Source organism: Sapajus apella, unplaced genomic scaffold (genome assembly GCF_009761245.1).
Source record: "Sapajus apella isolate SASKATOON/1434 unplaced genomic scaffold, GSC_monkey_1.0 scaffold25, whole genome shotgun sequence".
Classification (NCBI taxonomy): domain Eukaryota; kingdom Metazoa; phylum Chordata; class Mammalia; order Primates; family Cebidae; genus Sapajus; species Sapajus apella.
Window position 1 is genome coordinate 16,555,552 of NW_022436965.1, and position 22,915 is coordinate 16,578,466.

A 22,915-nucleotide genomic window follows, 5' to 3' on the forward strand; every position below is an offset into this window, starting at 1 on the left:
CGCTCTTGTTACCCAGGCTGGAGTGCAATGGCGCGATCTCAGCTCACCGCAACCTCCGCCTCCTGGGTTCAGGCAATTCTCCTGCCTCAGCCTCCTGAGTAGATGGGATTACAGGCAAGCGCCACCATGCCCGGCTGATTTTTTGTATTTTTTAGTAGAGACGGGGTTTCACTATGTTGATCAGGATGGTCTCGATCTCTTGACCTCGTGATCCACCCGCCTCGGCCTCCCAAAGTGCTGGGATTACAGGCTTGAGCCACTGCACCCGGCGAGATGGGGTTTTGTCATATTGCCCAGGCTGGCCTGGTCTTGAACTCCTGGACTCAAGGGATCTGTCCATCTTAGCCTCCCAAAGTGCTGGGATTACAACATATTGAGAAAGAGCATTATTAAACTCTAGGGTTGGAAGGGCCTATTTAATTGTCTATATTTTCCCAGACATTGTTTCTATTTTTCTATGGACTAAGTTATTATGTCTAATAACTTAGACATGTGCTCAGCCATCTTTTCTTTTTAAAAGCCACTAACGTTGGCCAGGTATAGTGGCTCATGTCCGTAATCCCAGCACTTTGGGAGGCTGAGGCAGGTGGACTGCTTGAGCCCAGGAGTTTGAGACCAGCCTGGGTAACACGGCAAAACCCTATCTCTATAAAATAAAAATTAAAAAAATAAAAAGAGAAGACATCTTATATATATATTTGTGTATGAACTACAATGGCTCTGAAAGAACACATAAGAACCTGCTTACAGTGGTTGCCTTTGGAGAGAACTGGGAACTGGGGACAGCACTGGGAGACTTAACTTTTTACTAAATATCCTATTGTACCTTTTAAATTTTGCCTTGTGTATGCAAATGATAATAAATAAATGATGTAATGAAACTTTACTAATAAAATGCCAATTGATTTCATAAAACTTTATAATCAAGAAATTAGAATACCTTTAACAAAAATTTTCAGTCTCTTCTTGTTCATAGATATTTTTTTTTGGATTGGGAAAGTCTGTAGAAATTGTTCAGTCCTATTCAAACAATTATTCAGTAATCATTAGGTGCTAGTGATGCAAATATATGAAGACATCAGACTCAAAGAGCTCACAATCTAGTAGGCAGAATGAACATGTATTCAAATAATCTCAGTAGAAAAAGTTACTTCTCACTCAAAACTTCTTTAGTAGCAGCTGAGTATAAACCCAATATTACAGAGACTGCCTTCTGGGTTGCATCAGCAAAAATGACAGCCCAATAAGAAAAGGATAGGAAGGTGTGACCACAATTGAATGTAGGAAGCAGGTGAAAGATCAGAGATCAATGTGAGTAGTCTAGGCTCTGGCCAACTGATAGTGATGAAGAAAGAGCTGTAACTTAACAATTAATGGCATTAGAATTATCCAATATGATTTTGAATAGCTGACAGTATTATGTAATAAAGGAAGAAAAAAAGAGCAGGTATGAATGATTAAGCTAATATTTTATATAGAAACTACTGATAAACCAAAAACATTCCCACACTGCCATTCTTTTAAAAAATAATAAGCTCTTATTTTAGCAATTACATAAGATATGACATTTTATGGTAGCTGGAGATGAGACGCAATCTCATCTTTTGCAATAATGTTAGAATTGAATTGATGAAGCACTTAATATATGTTGTTAATTTTTTCATGTACATTGTGGTAAAATATTCCTATTATAGAGTAAAATATAAAAAAGATAACGTATTTTTCATCTTGATAACATCTTTTCATCTAGAGATCTTAAAGCATTTGCAAATGTTCATTAATCCCCAATATCCTGATCAGATACACTAAAGAGGTAAACTGGGGTACAGAGAAGATGAACGGTTCAATGTCAACTGATAAATAACAGATTTGGAAAAAGATATACATTCTGATTCTTGCTCCAAGTTCTGAGTTATAAGTCATATTCCCATTATAAAATGTTTCTTCTCTTAAAAGAACTGCCAAAGTTGTTTATCTTTGATGTTAAATAACAAATGATTAAATAGAGTTAAATAAATAGAAAACAAATTTAAAAACCAAAAAAAAGAACTGGGCTGATTTTGCATCAATAAAGATTCTAGTCTCATTTGATAGAACATATTGAGAAAGAGCATTATTAAATTCTAGGGTTGGAAGGGCATATTTAATTGTCTATATTTTCCCAGACATTGTTTCTATTTTTCTATGGACTAAGTTATTATGTCTAATACCTTTTTTAGTTCTTATACAATCTTTCCTGCAATGCAGCTATTTTAATTAACAGAACAAATGTGAGTAGGCTTTATTATTATTGAACATTAAGGAAATAACCAAAACCATAATTAGGCATGCAGTACACTGTATTATAAATAATTATGATTCTTATATGGCAACAGAATTCTCTACATTTTATAGGGGACTGAAGATTATAATAAATCCACATAGTATCATAGTGCACTTAATGATTTACTGTAAAAAAAACTTGAAAAAAGGAAAATTGTGTTTAACAGTATATACAATCCACAGCACTTTTCAGAAATTTAACTTCTATATTTTACTCTATTAGAAAGCTATTAATTCTTAATATTACTTTTGATTTATTTTAGAACAAGACTCATTAGTTGCAAGCAGAATTTATTACAATTGAAACGCCTTTTTAAAAATTTAAATTATTACATGATGAATTTTAATGAGTGAAACCAAAGATTTTCTTTCTAAATGCCTACCTGCGCATTGGCTTTCCTTCCATGCACCATGAAAAGTACCCTTCACCACACTTTAAAGCCGAACCTAAGACAACAGAAAAGCAGGAAATTAATAAAAGTGATTTCTGATCTTTACAGTAACAATCTTTATATAATCATTTCACTCACTTCGTCAGTTACAAAAGTTTCCTATCCTATTATACCACAGGCCTTTTGCAGATTGCACAGTAACTTAATCTAATACATTTAAGATTACCATCCTTACTGTGCATGCTAAAACGATTAAATGTAAAGGTAAGGGAAAGTATGCTAAACAGTCCTGACTGTTAGATCAGTATTGCTTCTCTTCAAAAAGTGTTTGGACATATTTAACTGTGATCTCGCCATCAAGTAAATTTACAGAGCAATCACCAGATACCCACAGCAGTACTAACCTGATAGATCACATATGGAACACGCTGCTTTAACAACGGATCTGAAGGTTGTTAACTTGTCCCGAAGTGACAGGAGCAGGAGGCGTCAGCATTCGCCTTTACAAACAAACAACTCCGCTTCCGACAGCCCAGGGAGCTTGAACAGGGCAGGGAAAGTATGGCTCCAGACTAACACTCTTTACAAGCATATCCTTCGGTCCCCGAAACAATGTTCACTACCCACGTAGCAGATTTCGCCAGGTCCCAAGGGTTAAATGGGGGCGCACATTACTTTCTTCCTTCCCTGAATTCCAAACACTGTCTGGGGAAGCTGTCCAGGGTGCGGAACCCCAGCACTACCAGGCAGGACACTGCCCAGGGCCTCCTCTGGCTACGAGATAGGCTGTCAGCCTGCGAGAGCGCACTCCGGAGCTCCGCGACGCCCTGCCCCGGCACCCCAACAGCCTCTTCCCAGCGCCGTCTGACAAGCGACCGACGGAGCACGGCCCTGACCCCGTGGGGCAGCTCAGCAACTTGGGACCACATATTTGCAAAGCGAGCCCTGGAGCGCTATGCGCTGTTCCCCGCTCTAAGGCGGCTGGCTCACTTACCGGCTTTGACACTTTGTTCTCTGCCGCAGCCTCCACCGTCTACTCCGCCCGCCACTCCTCTCTGCCTCCTCCTCTACTGCTGTTAGCGCAGGCAAAATGCCGCTCTTAAAGCTATTTCCTTTCCCTTCACCCGCCCATGTCCAGAAGCAGGAAGTAGTCCTATTCCTAAATCGTTCCCGCAGGAACCCACACAGTCCGCCAAGGGGTTCCGGTGCGGCTCCGGAAGTAGTCGCGTCCTTTGCTAGGGAATTCAGGTAACCTCACAGGTTGTTTATCCTCATGGGGGTTCCTTGCATTTCGAGAGTAAGCATTTTTTGAGTTCACTGAGGAACTGGCAGTATTTGAATACTGAAGCCCTCTCTTCTTTGTTTTCGTCAGCAAAGGCAGTAGAAAGACTGGAGTAGTCACAGAAAGCTAGGAATTTTTTCTTTGTAGTAGGTGGGTCCCCTTTTGGCACAATGTTCCTAATTGTGGATTGGATTATTGCATGCACGCATGGGTTGGCATAATTTATCTGTCAGGCCCCTACTATGTGCAAGGTGCAGAAGATACATAGACAGATCAGAGATAGATCTGACCCTCCAGATTTCCCACAATTGAGCTTTCAAGACAAGGGTTTTTATCCAGGCTCTAAGGCTGTGTCAGTTTGCCCTTTCTACTTTGTATTCAGCACCAGACACTTCACCAAACACATCTTCTGTGGATTCACTTTAATTTTAGGAAGGGAAGAGCATATTTTCTTAAAAATTTTTTTTTCAGTAGCAAGCAGAGTCAAAAAAGTGTATTTTTCAAGTTATCTTTTCCTCCAGATTTTTCCATAGCACACAGCCAGCTGATTTTTACTGTATATTAATATTTAGAAAACAAGTGATAGAAATGTAAGGTGGGGATTACAATTTCAGGAACATCAGAGAAAGACTTGCTGATTTCCTGATAAGTATACTAGGCTAAGTAATAACCAGATTTTCTTTAGTTGTTCTTTACATAGACTCTATAGAGGTTTGTCCAGTTGTTTCTGAGGGGAAAGGATACCTCTTGTTAATTAGCTTGTAGTGGAAAACCCATGGCCTTTAGATCCAGATGTAATGGCCCAATAGATTATTCTTGCCTGCTTCCTGGCTACAGCTGATTTATCAAGGTATAGGAATTGCAATAGAGCAAGAGTTTTTACACAACACTGAGTGGAAAAATGGAAGAGATTTTATTATTACTCATATCAGTTTTATTGTTATTCAGATTGGCTTCCTGGAGCATTTGGGGGCTAGGGTTTTTTTCAAAGGTAGTTTGGGGAAAGGGGTAGGGGTGGCTAGGCAATGGGTGCTTGCTGCTGACTGATTGAGGGTATAGGAGATGGTCCTCCTGCCTACTGAGTTGTTTCTGGGTGGAGCCACGGGAACAGTTGGTGGGTCTAGGTGGAGCTATCGGGGTAGTTAAACATGCAAGAAACTTAAAAAGATACCTCAAAAGGCCAATCTTAGAATCTACAATAGTGTTGTTATCTGCAGGAGTAATTGGAGAAGCTGCATATCTTGTGACCTCTGGAATAATGGCTGGAAATCATTTATGTCTACACCTTAACAGAATTCAGGCTCATTTATCCCCCTAGTCTGGTGGTTTCTCAGTAGCTTTACAAAGGCAGTTGAGTTTTGGGGAAGAACTATAATTATTAAACCATTAAACTAAATGTCTCCCAAAGTTATCTTGGCTTAAGCCCAGGAATAATTAAGGGCAAACTGAAAGCTAAAGGCAAGATGGGATTTGGCTAGATCAGATCTCCCCCACTGCTATAATTTTTTCACTGATAGAATTTTTGCAAAGGCGGTTTCAATTTGCAAAGGTAATTTCACAGTTACACATAGGTACACATCCTAGACCTATAACTGACTAGCTTTGTGATCTTATTCAAAATTTTTACTGCATGTGTATAAGTGATATGTATACACGTAGTAAAATTATTTTTCATATTAAAAACTTTACATAAGTGGTATCAAAGCATAGGTATTCTTTTGCAACTTGCATTTTCCATACAACATTCTGTTTGTAAGATTTGTCCATGTTGATCAATGCAGGTCCAATTCCGTGATTCTAGAAGTGTGGTCCTGGAACAGCAGTATCAGCATCATTTGGAAAATGCCAACCCTTGAGCCCCATTACAGACCTATTGAATTAAAAACTGAAGGTAGGACCCAGTAATTTGTGTTCTAACAAGTTCTTCATTTATAGTGCATGTTAAAGTTTGAGAACTACTGCACTACTTTATTTATTTTCACTGCTATTTAGTATTCCATTATATGAATATACCATAGATTTAAAAAAAATACGTACATATGTAAGTGTTTCTTTGGGGTATGTACCTAGAAGTAAAATTGCTGGGTTGTATGCTATGCACAGCTTCAACTGTATTAGCACTAGTCAAATTGCTTTCTAAAGTCATTATTCTATTTCAATAATAATAATACTAGCAAATACGTAGCATGTTATATTAACTCATTAATACTCACGTTAGTCCTCTCAAGGTAGGATTTATTATCATCATTCGAATTTCACAGATGGCACCAAAATGTTACATAAGTTGCCCAAAGTCACATAGCTAGTTATGAAGTAAAGCAAGAACTTGAAACCATTCACAATGGCTCTAGAGTCTGTGCTTTCAGCTACAGTGCTGTGTTGTCTCTCTACTACAAGTGTTTGAGGGGTTATGTTGGTCTGTTTATCATCATAGTTGGTGTTTTCCAACTTTAAATTTGTTTTTGCCAATTGGATGGGTATAAAATGGTAATTCACTGTGGTTTAGATGTTTATTTCTCTCATTACTGTTCAAATATTTTTCATTTGTGAAAGTGGCATTCAGATTTCCCTTTTGTGAATTGCTTTTTGTAAAAGGTATCTTGACAGTGACTTTTACTCTCTTCTGTAATATGAATTATACTATATTTATAATTCATAGTATAGGTATGAAAATGTTACTATACGGTATAAAAATGTTACTAAAAATGCTGCTAACCAAAGACTGATTTTAAAACTCCTGTCGAGGATAAGAGCAGTCCCTCCTATTTTTGTAATTCTGTGATTCACTCCTCAACCCACTGCAATCTGGTCTGTGCTTCTGCTCTGTTTCTTTTTATCGTGGAGAAGTTCAGCGTGAATCAACCGTTTTTATGTATGTCAAGACCTAGAGAAAATTGGAGGTTTCGCAGTCACTAAATGTTTTTAATAAATCTCTTAAAATATAAAAAAAAGAAAAAAGAAATGAGTATGTGGTAAACTTGGCATTTGCAGTAATTACAGTTTTTCTGCCACCTGAGTAAGACTATGCCCTTTGGGAGCCTGAATTTATAGTTGAAAGGACACATAAAATAGATTTTACCTAGATTGGGTATGTGAAAGGAAAATATGTTGGGCCCCCAAATCACTAAGCTAAAGGGAAAAGTCAAGCTGGGAACTGCTTAGGGCAAACCTGCCTCCCATTCTTTTCAAAGTCACCCTTCTACTCATTGAGATCAATGTATATCTGATTGCCTCCTGTGGAGAGACTAATCAGAAACTTAAAATAACACAACAATTTGTCTCTTATCTACCTATGACCTGGAAACCCCTCCCTGCTTCGAGTTGTCCCACCTTTCCAGACTGAACCAATGTTCATCTTACATATATGTTGACTGATATCTCATGTCTCCCTAAAATGTGTAAAACCAAACTGTGCTCTGACCACCTTGGGCACATGCCATCAGGACCTCCTGAGGCTGTGTTACAGTGTGCATCCTCAACCTTGGCAAAATAAACTTTCTAAATTAACTGAGACCTGTCTTAGATTTTCGGGGTTCACAGGTGAGAGGTAGTGACAACAGCCAAATAATTCTTCAGGGGTTGCTGAGCTTACCTTATAGTTCAATCAAAAATTGTATCTTGTTTTCCATGTATAAATACAGTGGTTGGACCAAAGGTTTAGTGGTAGGCAAGACCACAGGGCCCATTGTTTGTGAAAATTACATCCTTCTTTTTTTTTTTTTTGAAGCAAGGTCTCAATCTGTTACCCAGCTGGAGTGCAGTAGTGCAATCACAGCTCACTGTTGACTCCACCTCCTGGGCTCAAGTGATCCTCTCACCTTGTTACAGTAGGTACCTAGCCAGGCATGCGTGAGGCAGGACAGGGCTTCCCCTGCACCTTACCAGGAATGTCAGGCAACCATCGGGTGATGGTCAGGCAGTTGTCATGCTCCCTCTCTAATATAATAATTGGTTGCAACCAGTACTAGGGAAAGGCAGTTTTCCAATAGATAAAACACCTGAAACTGGTGGCAGCTTCTCAATAAGATCTCAGGAATTGAGTGAGTGGGGTCCAGCATGTGCATTAAAGGGCAAAATGGCAGTGTTTAACTGGTATAACCTTCTGGGGGCATTCCACCAGAATGGGAAGAATGCCTCAAGTGAGCATGTGTACAACTCCAGTAAAGCCACTCTGCACGCTCCCCTCCCAAGCACTGGCAGGCAGTTGCACATGCTGACAACCCACCCCAACGGAAGAATCAGGGGAGAAGGAATGCAAGACCGTAGAAGTATGCCAGCAAATAAAACGCTAAGTCAAAAGGTCAAACACTGGGACCACAGGCATGTTCTACCATGCCCAGCTATTTTTTTTTTTTTTTTTTTTTTTTGTAGAGATGAGGTCTCACTGTGTAGCCCAGGCTGGTCTTGAACTCTTGGGCTCAAGTGATCCTCTCACCTTGGCCTCCCAAAGTGCTGGGATTACAGACATGAGCCACCACACCCAGTGAATTTTTATTCTTGAGGAGACAGTATAAAATTGAACCATGAATTACACAATTAGTTGTTCAATTACAATTGGGGTAATTGAAAGTGATCTATTGGGTGCTAAGAAAACATCTAGTAGAGTGGCTTATGCCTGTAATCCCAGCTCTTTGGGAGACTGAGGCAGAAGGATTGCTTGAGCCCAGGAGTTTAAAACCAGCTTGGGCAACACAGGGAGACTTTGTCTGTACGAAAAAATTAACAATTAGCTGAGTGTGGTGTCACACACCTGTAGTCCCAGCTACTCAGGAGGCTGAGATGGGAGGATCACTTGAGCCCAGGAGTTTGAAGCTGCAGTGGCTGTGATTGTGCCATTACACTTCAGTCTGGGCAACAGAGTGAGAACCTGTCTGAAAGAAAAAAAGAAAAAGAAAACATCTAGTAGGGTGCCCAGATATGGTCTAGAGGGTAACAAAAAGTGTGGTGTGCAGCCTTTAAGGTGGCCCAAAGTCTTCTCTGCCTCTTGGTGTTATGCCCTCATGTAATCCCCTCCTTTGAGTGTGAGCTGAACCTAGTGCCTAACAAACGGCATATAGCAAAAGTGATGGAATGGTACTTCTAAGATTAGGTTACAAAAGGACTGTGGTTTCTGTCTCAGATGTCATCTCTCCCTGGCTTTCTTTGAGGGAAGTCAGCTACCATGTTGTAAACTGCCCTGTGGAGAGCCTCGGTCAAGGAACTGAGAGGCTTCTGGCCATCAGCAAGGAACTGAAGGTGTCAGTCCGAGAGCCCACAAAGAGCTGAATCCTGCCATTAGCAACATGAGTGAGCTTGGTAGTGAATATTCTCCTCAGTTGAGCCTCTAGATAAAACTGCGGACAGCCTGACTAAAACCTCATGAATTGGAAGGGAAGGAGGAATGTTCCAGGGAAAGACAGTAAACCCAGAGAGGCAAGGACAGGTTGGTCAGTGTGCACTGGGGAGAGTGGCATGACACAAAGCTAGTGAAATTGGAAAGTATTTGGGAAAGTTCAGGAACAGAGCAAGAAGAATGAGCAGAAATAAGACAATACCCAAGAATTTTCCTAGTTTTTTTGATGCTGCTACAGAATTCTAGGGTGTTACAGGGTGGTACAGCAGAGAGCACTATGATGGGAGCCAGAAGACCAGGGTCCCAGTGCTAACCCTGTGATCTCAAGCCATCACTTGGTCATTTTGGTTCTCAGTTTTCTCATCTATTAGATAGAATCTAAATCCTTTACAATATCTCAGTCAAGAGTTATTAGTTATATGAAACCTCTAGGTGGAAAACTATAAAACATTCCTGAAATAAGCAAAAGTAATTTGAACAGATAGAAAGTCATTCCATGTTATTGGATAAGTTGGCTCAATTTCATAAAGATAGCAGTACCCCATAATTTATAAATTTAATGCAATCCAGTGTCTTTGTTTGTTTGTGTTTCTATAGCAAAATACCTTAGAATAGGTAATTTACAAAGAACAGAATTTATTTTCCTATAGTTCTGGAGGCTGGGAGGCCCCAGATCGAGGCACTAGCTTTGTCAGTGTCTGACAAAGGCTGCTCTGTGCTTCCAAGATGTTGTCGTGCTGCTGCCTCCTGTGGAGGAGATGAATGCTGTTTCCACACGTGGCAGAAAGGTAAGAGAATGTTCCTTCAAACCTGAGCCATAAGGGAGCTAATTGCATTTGTGAGGGTGGAGCCTTCATGATTTAATTACCTCCCCAAAGCCATAAGTATTAATGTCACATTTAGGATTACATTTCAACATGAAATTTGTAGAGGATACCATCCATTAGTCAAACCATAGCAACAAGTAAAATCAACATCAGAGGTTTTACAGAACTAGATATGTTGATTATAAAGTTAATATGGAAGAAAAGACAAATGAGAATAACCAGAAATACACTAAACATAGAAACAGCTGAGAGGAGGGTTAACCCTAAGAGATATCATTAAAACATGTTCTAAAACCTCTATAATTAAAACTATGGTTTGGGCATATAAACAGATAAATGCAGCAGGGTAAGAAATCCAGAAATAGACCTTAGAACATATGGAAATGTAATATGTGATCTCAGATCAGTGGGGCAATAGGGACTGTTTAATAAATGATGCTGATACAACCATGGAAACATATGAAATTGGATTTCTTTATATAATCAGTTAGACTTCACTGCAGTCTCAGCAAAGTCCTCTGAAGACCCTATGGGAAGATCTGAGCCTGGGATGGTCCTTTGTATTTGCTACAAGTTGGAGTAAGAAGTCTGGTTCTTTATACCCCTCACCAATCAAATGTATTTGAAATCTTAAGGTAATAATGAAAGTGTGAAAATAATATAAGAAAATATGGGTGAATTTCTTTAAAGTGGAGAGGTTGGGTGTGGTGGTTCATGTAATCCCAGCACTTTGGGAGGCCAAGATGAGCAGATCACCTGAGGTCAGGAGTTTGAGACCAGCCTGGCCAACATTGTGAAACCCCCATCTCTATTAAAAACACAAAAATTAGCTGTGTGTGGTGGCAAGTGCCTGTAATTCCAGCTACTCGGGAGGCTGAGGCATGAAAATTACTTGAACCTGGGAGGCGGAGGTTGTAGAGAGCTGAGATTGCTCCACTGTGCTCCAGCCTGGATGACAGAGACTTGGTCTCAAAAAATAAAAATAAAAAAGAAACAAGGAAGATCTCTTAATGGCATACTCTTCAGGCATATTGTTAAGTAATGAAAACCAAGTGAACAGTGTTTATAGCATGCTAACTTTGATTAAGAAAGGGGTAGAAATATAATGTGAGTGTATATAAGTGTATATGTATTTATTTATAGTTTAAAATTTTCCATATACACATTTATAAATAAATTGAACAATAAATGGAGAGTTAATAAAAATGTTTTCTATAGGGGAAAGGAGAGATAAGGGTAGAAAGGTTAGGGATGGCAGCCAGATTTTGAAAGTATTGAGCTTTATACTTTTATTTATTAAATCTTCTTCATAATTAAAAAAAATCACTTAAGCAAAATCTTTCTTCTTCCTTCCTTCCTTCCTTCCTTCTTTCAATCTCACTTTGTCACCTAGGCTAAAGTGCAATGGTGCAAACATGGCTCGCTGCAGCCTCAATCTCCTGGGGTCAAGTGATTCTCCTGCTTTTGTCCCACAAATAGCTGAGAATACAGGTCATGCCACCACACCTGCCCAATTTTTGTATTTTTTTTTTTGCTGTAAAGACAGAGTTTCACCAAGTTGCCCAGGCTGGTTTCGAACTCATGAGCTCAAGTGATCCACCCACTTAGGCTCCCAAAGTGCTGGAATTACAGGTGTGAGCCCCACGCCTGGCCCTCTATTTTTATTTAAATAAAATTTTATTACTTACTTATATTATTTTTATTTTAATAAAATTAAACACTCTTTAATAAATTTCCTGCATACTAAATTCCTTCTCAGAATATGCTTTCTGAGGAGTCCAACTGCAACAGTTGGTGTCAGGAGTGGTACAAGAAAGCAGTCACTATAATGGGAATTTGGTGTTGGACCACCTGCTTGCAGGTTAGCAATGAGAATATCAACACCTGTGGTAGAAAGATAGCCTTTGGGACAATTAAAGTGCAATTGTTAAAACTTTCACTGCTGATGCAGAGAAAGCGTTTGACAAAATTCAACAGCCTTTATGCTAAAAACCCTCAATAAACTAGGTATTGATGGGACATATCTCAAAATAATAAAAGCTATTTATGACAAACCAACAGCCAATATCATACTGAATGGGCAAAAACTGGAAGCATTCCATTTGAAAACTTGCGCTGGACAAGGGTGCCCTCTCTCACCGTTCCTATTCAACATAGTATTGGAAGTTCTAGCCAGAGCAATCAGAAAAAAACAAATAAAGGGTATTCAGTTAGGAAAAGAGGAAGTCATATTGTCTCTATTTGAAGATGACATGGTTGTATATTTAGAAGACCCCATCGTCTCAGCCCAAATTCCCCTTAAGCTGATAAGCAACTTCAGCAAAGTCTCAGGATACAAAATCAGTGTGCAAAAATCACAAGCATTCCTATATACCAATAACAGATTTAAAGAGAGCCAAATTAAGAATGAAATGCCATTCACAATTGCTACAAATAGAATAAAATACCTAGGATACAACTATCAAAGGACATGAAAGACATTTTCAAGGAGAACTGCAAACCACTGCTCAACGAAATAAGAGAGGACACAAACACATGGAAAAACATTCCATGCTCATGGTTAGGAAGAATCAATATTGTGAAAGTGGCCATACTGCCCAGAGTAATTTATAGATTCAAGGCTATTCCCATCAAACTACAATTGACCTTCTTCGCAGAACTGGAAAAAAACACCTTAAACTTCACATGAAACCAAAAAGAGCCTGCATAGCAAAGACAATCCTACGCAAAAAGAACAAAGCTGGAGGCATCACACTACCTGACTTCAAATGATACAACAAGGCTACAATAATAAAAACAGCGTGATACTGGTACCAAAACAGAGATATAGACCAATAGAACAGAACAAATGCCTCAGAAGTAACGCCACACATCTACAACCATCTGATCTTTGACAAACTAGACAAAAACAAGCAATGGGGGAAGGATTCCCTGTCTAATAAATGGTTTTGGGAAAACTGGTTAGCCATGTGCAGAAAGCAGAAACTGGACCCCTTCCTTACCCCTTACACTAAAATTAACTCCAGATGGATTCAAGATTTAAACATAAGACCTAACACCATAAAAACACTGGACAAAAACCTAAGCAATACCATTCAGGACATAGGCATAGGCAAGGACTTCATGACTAAAACACCAAAAGCAATGGCAACAAAAGCCAAAATAGACAAATCGTATCTAATTAAACTTAAGAGCTTCTGCACAGCAAAAGAAACCACTATTAGAATGAACTGGCAACCAACAGAATGGGAAAAAATTTTTGCAAGCTACCCATCTGACAAGGGGCTAATATCCAAAATCTACAAAGAACTAAAACAAATATACAAGATAAAAACAATCCCATCAAAAAGTGGGCAAAAGATATGAACAGACACTTTTTAAAAGAAGACATCTATGAGGGCAACAAACATATGAAAAAATGCACATCATCACTGGTCATTAGAGAAATGCAAATCAAAACTACATTGAGATACCATCTCACACCAGTTAGAATGGCGATCATGAAAAAAATCTGAAGACAACAGACGCTGGAGAGGATGAGGAGAAATAGGAACACTTTTACACTGTTGGTGGGAGTGTAAATTAGTTCAACCATTGGTCGAAGATAGTGTGGCAATTCCTCAAGGACCTAGAAATAGAAATTCCATTTGACCCAGCATACCCATTACTGGGTACATATCCAAGGGATTATAAATCGTTCTGGTATAAGGATACGTGCACACGAATGTTCATTGCAGCACTGTTTACAATAGCAAAGACCTGGAACCAACCCAAATGCCCATTGACGATAGACTGGACAGGGAAAATGTGGCATATATACACCATGGAATACTATGCAGCCATAAAAAGCGATGAGTTTGTGTCCTTTGTAGGGACATGGATGAACCTGGAAACCATCATTCTCAGCAAACTGACACAAGAACAGAAAATCAAACACCGCATGTTCTCTCTCGTAGGCGGGTGTTGAACAATGAGAACACATGGACACGGTGAGAGGAGCATGACACACTGGTGTCTGTGGGGGGAAACTAGGGGAGAGACGTTGAGGGGTGGGGGTTGGGGAGGGGTAACATGGGGAGAAATGTCAGATATAGGTGATGGGGAGGAAGACAGCAAACCACAGTGCCATGTATGTACCTATGCAACAATCTTCACATGTACCCCAAAACCTAAAATGCAATAAAATACATATTTCAAAAAAAGAAATGAATACTATTCAAAAAAATTTTTTATGTTATCAAGTTGTTTATAATTAAAGGGAAATTATAATGGTCTTTCTAGGGATTGGGTTCGATATAAAAAACAAATACACTAATGAGTTGATTTGAACAGTAAATTTTTCTTAAGGGATTGATTTACTCTTAATAAATTATAAAAGATTCTAATTTTTTTTTTAAACTCAAAATTCAACTTTTATTGTATCTTGCCATTTTTGTTTTTTTCTCCCTCTTTAAAAGGTGTGAAATAATAAAGCTCTCTTTCAACTCATTTTCAGCTCATATAGGTTTTTTTCCCCAAAGTTCTGTTTTTAGTGGCCTGATGCTAACAATATTTTCTTGAAGGTCTAAAGGAAATGTTTTCTTCCAACATAGTATTCTGTACACTGCAGAAGGTCTTTTCTTTTGCCTTTTGGTAACTGGCCTAATAGATTTTATGTTTAATAAAAAAATTCCCATGCCATTGTTATTAAGTTTTGGTTTGCTTAGGAAAAAAACTGATACTAATTTTTTTTTTGACACAGAGTCTTGCTCTATCGCCAGGCCGGAGTTCAGTGGTGCTATCCCGGCTCACTGCAACTTCCGTTTTCTGGTTTCAAGCAATTATCCTGCTTCAGCCTCCCCAGTAGCTGGGACTACAGACATGCACCACCACGCCCAGCTAATTTTTTGTACTTTTAGTAGATACGGGGTTTCACTATCTTGGCCAGGATGGTCTCCATCTCTTGACCTCGTGATCTGCCCTCCTCGGCCTCCCAAAGTGCTGGGATTACAGGCATGAGCCACTGAGCCAGGCCTTTTTTTAAAAAAGAATTAAGGTTATTACATCCGTGTATCTTTCTGTGTGTGCTTTTAAAGTACTTGTAACATTAAGTTACAGGGCTTTGACTCCTGGGTCAAAAATGGACACAAAGTCTTGCTAAAGGTGATCCACATGCTTTCGGCTTCCCAAAGTGCTGGGATTACAGACATGAGCCACTGTGCCCGGCCTGAATTCTAATTTTTCTTGGCTATGAGCCTGCAAAATAATGTTTTCAATTTTTTACCTTCTTTTTTCCCCATTTTTCCTAATTTAGAGTCACTGAAAACTAAGCTATACTTTTGTAAAGCCCTGCAAACTGAAGCTAAACAACTTAAACTTCAGAGGAAAATAATAGCAACCTATTTACATACATAAGCCACTTTCTTACCTGCTTACTAATATATGGACTTCACAGCAACATGGCCTATATTGATTTTTCAGGATTGTTCTTCTGTTTGTTGTTGCTTTTCTTCCTCCCCGCCCATTTTCTCTTCATAGGACATAAGACTCCACAGCCTTCTAAAAATGAACTTTCCTAATAACTGGGGTTTTACCCGTCTAGGAATAAACCATCCTAGCCATGAGAGATCAGACAAAACCTGAAACCAGAGACTCATTTTCTTTTAATATGCTGTGTCCAAAAGATTTTAAAAAAGAAAAGGGCAAGTTCGGGCAGCTCCCTTACAGACGTGAGAAGCCGCACGCTACAGACGTCTGGGAAGAGTGATAAGACTGACAGAAGTCAGAGGGGAGGGAGAAAAAGGGTAGGAGTGGAGTGGCTAATCCATAAATGGAAAGAAAGTTTTGCCATTGGGAAATCAAAACTTAAAGTGGGGAAGGGGACAAGATGTAACCTTAAAAGGGGATAATAAAACTTAGGCGGCATTGGGGAAGATTGTAACCCCGTAGTACTCAGCCTATGAGGAACCAGGGTAGAGACTTGCACACTAGGTGACAAACTGCTTGTTGAAACTGCACTGGGTGTGCCTGCCCACCAGACACCTGATCTCGAAAAACCATTATTAAAAAGTCTCACTTTTGCTGTCCTTCATGCTTCTAGGTCCATTCTTTGGGTTTGGACAGGTGAGTGTGTTTCTCACATCACCTAACTCCTGAGCTCTTACGGGGAAGCTGCTGCTAACCAGTTTCAGGTGTTTTCTATCTATTGGGAGCGTGCCTCTTCCTGGCACTGGCTGCAACCCATTATTACTTTAGAGAGACAGTTAACAACTGTTTATTACCTGATGGTTGCCTGACATTCCTGGTGGGGGAGAGAGGAGCCTGCTCTGCTCATGCCTGGGCTACATACCTACTATAACAATGGTGAAGTTTTGCTTGGGCCTTAGGTCAAATATTCATTTCAAAACTAGGCCATTCAAACTTCAGCACAAATGTTGAGAGCCCTCTAAAACATTTACCTAATCCTTAATGGATTGCTGGTAGAAACAGTAAAGAAATGAATATTTTCCTTCACACTTGCCTTCAGCACAAAAAATTCCCTGTCTTCACTGTGTGATGCATGTGAATATTTATATAATTACTAGGTATGCCTGGCCCTTCTCTGCTGGTTTCTTTCCAACCCTTTGTCCTTCCAACTCCGTCGCTTCCCCTCTTTTAAAATAGTGTTTTGCATCTTGAATTTCTGAATCAAAAGGGATATAGTCTCCAAGTTTCTTCTGCTCCTACAGTAGTTGGCACTTGTGAGGAGGTCGCCTGAAACGCTCCTTGTCGGTGACAATGACCATAAACCATGGGAGAAATATGTCCAATAACTAGAAAATTAAGCAAGGGGTTATTAATACAATCTTTTGTAGTTTTTAGAATGCAACCTCGTATTTCCAAAAAATTCTCTCGTTTAAACGTCAAAGACAAAACAAGCCAACAGCCCATATGCACAACTTATTTTTAAACTGTAAAACAAATACCGCATTACAGAAAATTTACGAAACAAAGGAGAAAAACCGACACGCCACCCAGAGACTGAAATGATCTAGATTAATTCCAGGCTGTTTTTCCCTTATCTCTTCCCGCGCCTTCGCCACCAAGAGCAACCTTCGCGCGCTGCCGGAACCGCGGCGCAGGGGGAGGCGCTGCCTCGCGCGCGGTGCGCCGTTGCCATGGTAGCTGCGGAGGCTGGGACCCGGGTGTGGTGAGTCTAGGGTCCTGGCGCCTGGGACCCGGGTGGGCACTCGGGGAGGGGTGCGAGGGGGTAGACGGACATCTTCCCTCCAGGCTGCTGGGGCAGGGCTGGAGGGGAGTGGGCTTCAGTCACAGCGCCCGCAGACTCTGCTTCTGTCCAGAGCTTTGTGCACCCGTCCCCTACCCCGCGGGCAGCCGCGAAGGATCGCAGAAGGTCCCCAGGGAATTCAGGCCCAAGAGCAAACTCTGAGGTCCTGAAGTGTCCGATGCCTCCTCGCGGGACCTCATGAATCACCTGGCGGCGCTGCCACTTTCTGCATCCTGTTTCTCAGGCCTTCCCTTTGTTTAACCCTGTGTGCCCAGGGCTGCCCTTGGGGTCTTTCTCTTTGAGCTGGGACTTAAAATCCTTAAAGGACTATATTTTTTTTTGAAGAAAAAAAGTCAAATGGCTTAAAAGGCACGTAAGGATCTACTCCTCTCTCACAACTTCAGGCTGCGTCGCCTGCCTCCTTGCCCTTTGTTTATGCTCTTCCCGTTACCCGGACTGTCCTTTTTTTCTCCCTTTTAGGACTCCTACTCTTCAAATATGGAGGTTTCACCTCTTCTTGGAAACCTTTCTGAGACTGCCTCCCAGAATTGAAAGTAGATGTCCACCGTCTTTACTCTCAAAGCACTCTTTGCCTGCCTCCATTGTATCCCTGCTCTCACTCTGTCATTGCTGATTTACTTGTGTCTTCCTTACTAAACTGTGAGAGCCTATGGGATAGGGGCTGTGATCTATGTGATTTTCCATTGTGCCTTAAAAGCATTCACATTCTGTAGTTAAAAAGAAAAGTTTATAGATTTATTTTTCTACACTTATTTAGTAAGGCAGACCAGGTGCTGTCCTCATTTCAGAAAAGTCACTTAATTAGTAACAGAATCAAGACTAAGGCAATGCCATTCTGCCTTCATAGTTCCAGCCTTCCCTCTTCCCTTCCAAGCTCATATTCTCTGTGAAACTTTAGTTATATGTAGCAGGGTTATAATTTTGATGTATGTTATTACCTTTGTGGGAAAAGAAAATGTAGTTTATTTTTGTATGTGACTGACCTAGTTCCTTTCATGAGCTTTCATTTATTGGTTATTAGGAAAGAATCTAAATGCCCAATTGATTTTAAAGTTGAGCTTGATCTAGAATTGATTTCTTTGGCTAGTGTTTCTCTTACATACAAATGTTTCGGTTCTCAGGTATCCTCTTGGATTCTTTCCTTGAGATGGTGCCCTGGCTATGTGGATGCATGTGGATGGCTCATGGAATCAGCTATGGAGACGAGTCAGGGTCCCTTTTCTTTCCCTTGGCTCTGGGGTGATGTTCTGGTATACTGGGTGCTCTTGGTTCTAACCTTTGGTTTACATACCTTGTGAACAGGTTTTTCCTGGTTTGATCAGGACTCAGGAGAGCCTCTGGCTAACTCAGTTGCACTGAGTCCCTGCTGTGACTTCCCTTCAGCCGTGACTGGAGTGATTTACTCTACAGCCGCCCCTCCCTGCAAAGCCTCCTTGCCCTGCTATAGCAACTGTCTTCCCTGTATGATCCCCTGTCTTCACTGTGTGATGCACGTGAACATTTATATAATTACTAGGTATGCCTGGCCGTTCCCTGCTGGCTTCTTTCAAGCCCCTTGTCCCTCATCTCCATCTCTTCCCCCGTTTTTAAAGTTGTGTTTTGCAATCTTGAATTTCTGAATCAAGAGGGATACAGTCTCCAAGTTTCTTCTGCTTCTGTGGTAGTAGAAGGCAAGTAGTAGGGGCAAGCCCCCGGCAAGCCTTTCCTATTTCTAGGTCTCATGGATGTCCTAAGGCAGTGCCCTCAAACTTTGTTGTCTCAGGACTCCATTTCACTCTTAAAAAATGATCCCGAACAGCTTTCCTTTATGTGAGTTATATCTATCAATATAGTTGTAAGAATTAGAAATTAAACTGAGGATTTTGAAAGTGTTTATTAATTCCTTAAAAAATAACAAACTCCCATGTTGACATAAATTATATATTTCTCATAAAAATAATTATTTTCTAAAACAAAAGAATTAGTGAGAGAGTGACATTGTTTTACATTTCTGCAAATGTCTTTAATTTCTGGCTTAATGGGAGACAGATTCTTATGTCTGCTTCTACAGTCAGTCTGTTACAATACGCTGTTTTGAAATATGTAAAGAAAATTCCTCCTTACATAGATATATAGTTGGAAAAGGGAAGAGTATTTTAATAGCTTTTTCAGATAATTGTGCATATTTTTGTGATTGCACCCAAACTCTACAAGCGGTAGTTTCTTTTTTTTTTTTTTTTGAGGCAAAATCTTACTCTGTTGCCCAGGCTGAAGTGCAGTGGCATGCTATCGGCTCACTGCAACCTCTGCTGCTCAGATTTAATTAATTCTCCTGCCTACGTCTCTCGAGTAGCTAGGATTACAGGTGCCTGCCACCACGCCTGGCTTATTTTTGTATTTTTAGTAGAGACAGGGTTTCACCATGTTGGCCAGGCTGGTCTCAAACTCCTGACCTCAGGTGATCCACCCGCCTTGGCCTCCCAAAGTGCTGGGATTACAGGCATGAGTCACTGTGCCTGGCCTACAAGTGGTAGTTTCTTAAAGGCTAGTTGCAATGTGGGATCTGAAGCCATGTCAATGAACTTTTCATACTGTGTTACATTAAAATCTATTTGTCTGTTTTATACTTTGGATCTTTTACCCATGTTTGATAATGGAAAATGGCAGGGAAGTGAAGCTGATTTTGTGAAGGAGAAAAGCAGTCATTAGCAAAATGTTGGTTCATTTATGTTTCATGCTGTAATATTTTTAAAAGCCTACTTTCATTAATGTCACCTTGGATCTTATCATAAAAGTATTGGGAAGCTGTTAGCTAACACATGACCAATATGAGTTTTCTAAAATGCAAATTGTAGCTGGGCATGGTGGCTCACACTTCTAACCTCAGCATTTTGGGAGGCTGAGGTGGGAGGATTGCTAGAGGTTAGGAGTTTGAGACCAGCGTGGGCAACATAGCTAGACCCCCCGTCTCTACAAAAAAATTAAAAAATTAGCCTAGTGTGATGGCACGCCTCTATAGTCAAGCTACTCAGAAAGCTGAGTTGGGAGGACTGCTTAAGTCTGGGTGCTCAGGCTGCAGTGAGCCCTGATGGCACCGCTGCACTTCAGCTTGAGTAACAGAGTGAGACTGTGTCTCAAAAAAAAAAAAAGTTAAAATATTAGAGTTCTTCAGAGAAACAGAATCAATACAATATATATAGTCCTCTGTATCTGTGGATTAAACTAACCCTGGATCTAAAATATTTGGAAAAAACAGGGAGGGTTGTGTCTGTACTAAACATATATAGATTTTTTTTCCTGTCATTATTCCCTAAGCAATACAATATAACAACTATTTACATTGTAGTTGGTATTATAACTAATCTAGATTTGACATATATGGGATGATGTGTATAGGTTATTTGCAAATACTACACCATTTTATATAAGGCACTTGAGCATCCATGGATTTTGGTATCTATGGGGGTAGAGAGTTCCAGAATCAATCCCCCCTTGGATACTGAGGGACACTTGTATATATGAATAAATATAGAATAATTTATTATAAGGAATTGGCTCATGTGATTATGGAGGCTGAGAAATTTCAAGATCTGCCTTCAGCAAGCTGGAGATCCAGTAGAGGCGTTGGTATAGTTCCAATCCAAGTCCAAGGGCCTGAGAAACAGGAAACCTGATAATATAAGTTCCAGTCCCAGCCCGAGCCTGAAGGCAGATGCCTAGCTTGAAAACAGGCAGAGAGAGTGAATTCTCCCTTACTCAATCTTTTGTTGTATTCAGGCCTAGTTATTTTTCATAAACTATGTTTTTTTTTCCTCTTTCTATTAGCAGATAATGTGTTTAAGATGAATTAATACATACTTTATTTCTGGGTTTTTTTTTGTTTTTGGAGATGGGGTCTTGTTCTGTCACCCAGGCTGGAGTGCAGTGGCATGATCATGGCTCACTGCAGTCTCTGCCTCCTGGGCTCAAGCGATTCTCTCACCTTAACCTTCCAAGTAGCTAGGACCACAGGCATGTGCCACCATGCTTGCTAATTTTTTTTTTTTTTTTTTTTGTATTTTTTGTAGAGATGGGATTTCAGCATGTTGCCCAGGCTGGTCTCGAACTCTTGAACTCAAATGATCCACTCAGCTGTGTCCTCTAAAGTGCTGGGATTACAGGTGTGAGCCACTGTACCTGGCCTCAGTTTTAATTTCTAATATAAATATTAATAGATATAACCCACATAAACAAAAATTATTTGGGCTTCTCAATTTTTAAGACTGTAAAGAGCCCTGAAATCAAAGAATTTGAGAACCATTGCCCTCATTATGTTGGTTCTGGGTTGATGTTGGAAATTAAGCTCCATTCAAGGGTATGACAAGAAAAGCTATGAGTATTCTGGCCCAAATTATAGTTCAAGATTTGATCTAGTTTGTCTCTCAATCTCTGGATTAACCTGGAATCAGACTGTTCTCTAGATGTGTAATAATGTGTTGGTAATCAAGTGTCTCATGGTAGTAGGGTAGAAAATTATTTATTCATACCCTGCATAGGAATAAACTATGGAACGTTCAAAAAAAAAAAAGAAGAGCTGGGCCTGGTGTCATGGGCCTGTAGTCCTAGCTAGTGGGGAGGTGGAGGCAGGAGGACTGTGAGCCCAGCTGCTTGGGATCCAGGGCAGGAGAATAGCTTGAATCCAGGAGTTCTAGGCCAGCCTATGCGATATAGCAAGACCTTGGGTTTAAAAAAATAATAATAATAAAAGAAAATAAATAGAAGTAGTATCATCTTTTCCTTGCTTCATGGTTGATTTTGTGTGAGGATTGATGATCACCTAATAATGATGATGGTAGCTCTATTTATTAAATGTTCCCCATGTGCTTGGCATGTACATCATCTAATTTATTTTAACTCTTAGAACGATCATAGACTAGGCTCTAGTGTCATTCCTACAAGAGAGTAGGTAAATTGCCCAGTATTATGCAGCTAATAAGTTGCAGGATTGGATTGTGAACCCAAGTCTCTCTGACTCTAAACCCATTGCTCTTGGCTACAAAAGAAAGCACCGGGAATTGCAAGCTTGACTTTAAGAGCTACTGAATATATACAACTTGTTAAGAAATGTGGCAAGTCTGAAAGTAACACAAAGAAATGTAAAGCTTGATTCCTGCCCCCAGCAAGTTTACAACCTAATTGGATAAATGTCTTGGATACTTGAAGCAATCAGAAAATAATATCATATCTGATAGGTTGTGTTGTATAGACTATACATAATGGCCTTTGCAGTTCAGAATATTGAGAGGTCAGTGTACACTCAAGAGAGGAATAAGAAAAGTTTTAGGAAGAAAGTGGGTTTATAGATTGGCCTAAATGGAATTTGGGTAGTTGGAATGTAGGAGATATAAAGCTATTCTGGGTCTCATAGCAGGAATACCTATGAAACAAAAATAGGACTTTCTGAGTATCTTCAAGGTCTCATGGCTGGGTCCCTGCTGTGCCAGTGAAAGGCATTCCAAACACATCCGGCCTCTA

General features: G+C 40.0%; 2 protein-coding genes across 6 annotated transcripts in view; one reads left to right on the forward strand and one right to left on the reverse strand.

Annotated features, from left to right (window-relative positions):
* Positions 1-3,875, reverse strand: part of KLHL20 (kelch like family member 20) — a 46,646-nt gene extending 42,771 nt beyond the window's left edge. For 2 of the 3 annotated variants that reach the window (XM_032291358.1, XM_032291356.1), the window contains exons 1-3: positions 3,709-3,875; positions 3,119-3,254; positions 2,706-2,769 (exon numbers count right to left, since the gene is read on the reverse strand). In XM_032291358.1, the coding sequence (XP_032147249.1) occupies positions 2,706-2,728 (23 nt within the window). In that variant the 5' untranslated portion in view covers positions 2,729-2,769; positions 3,119-3,254; positions 3,709-3,875. The remainder of the gene's footprint in view (positions 1-2,705; positions 2,770-3,118; positions 3,255-3,708) is intronic. The other variant, XM_032291357.1, reaches the window with a different exon arrangement.
* An 18-nt stretch (positions 3,876-3,893) lies between these two features.
* Positions 3,894-22,915, forward strand: part of ANKRD45 (ankyrin repeat domain 45) — a 59,431-nt gene continuing 40,409 nt past the window's right edge. Inside the window, exons 1-3 of one of the 3 annotated variants that reach the window (XM_032291359.1) lie at positions 3,894-3,962; positions 5,778-5,887; positions 17,221-17,323. The gene's annotated coding sequence lies outside the window, so the exon portion shown is untranslated. Of the gene's footprint in view, positions 3,963-4,025; positions 4,147-5,777; positions 5,888-17,220; positions 17,324-22,915 lie in introns of those variants that run through there. The other 2 variants (XM_032291360.1, XM_032291361.1) reach the window with 2 other exon arrangements.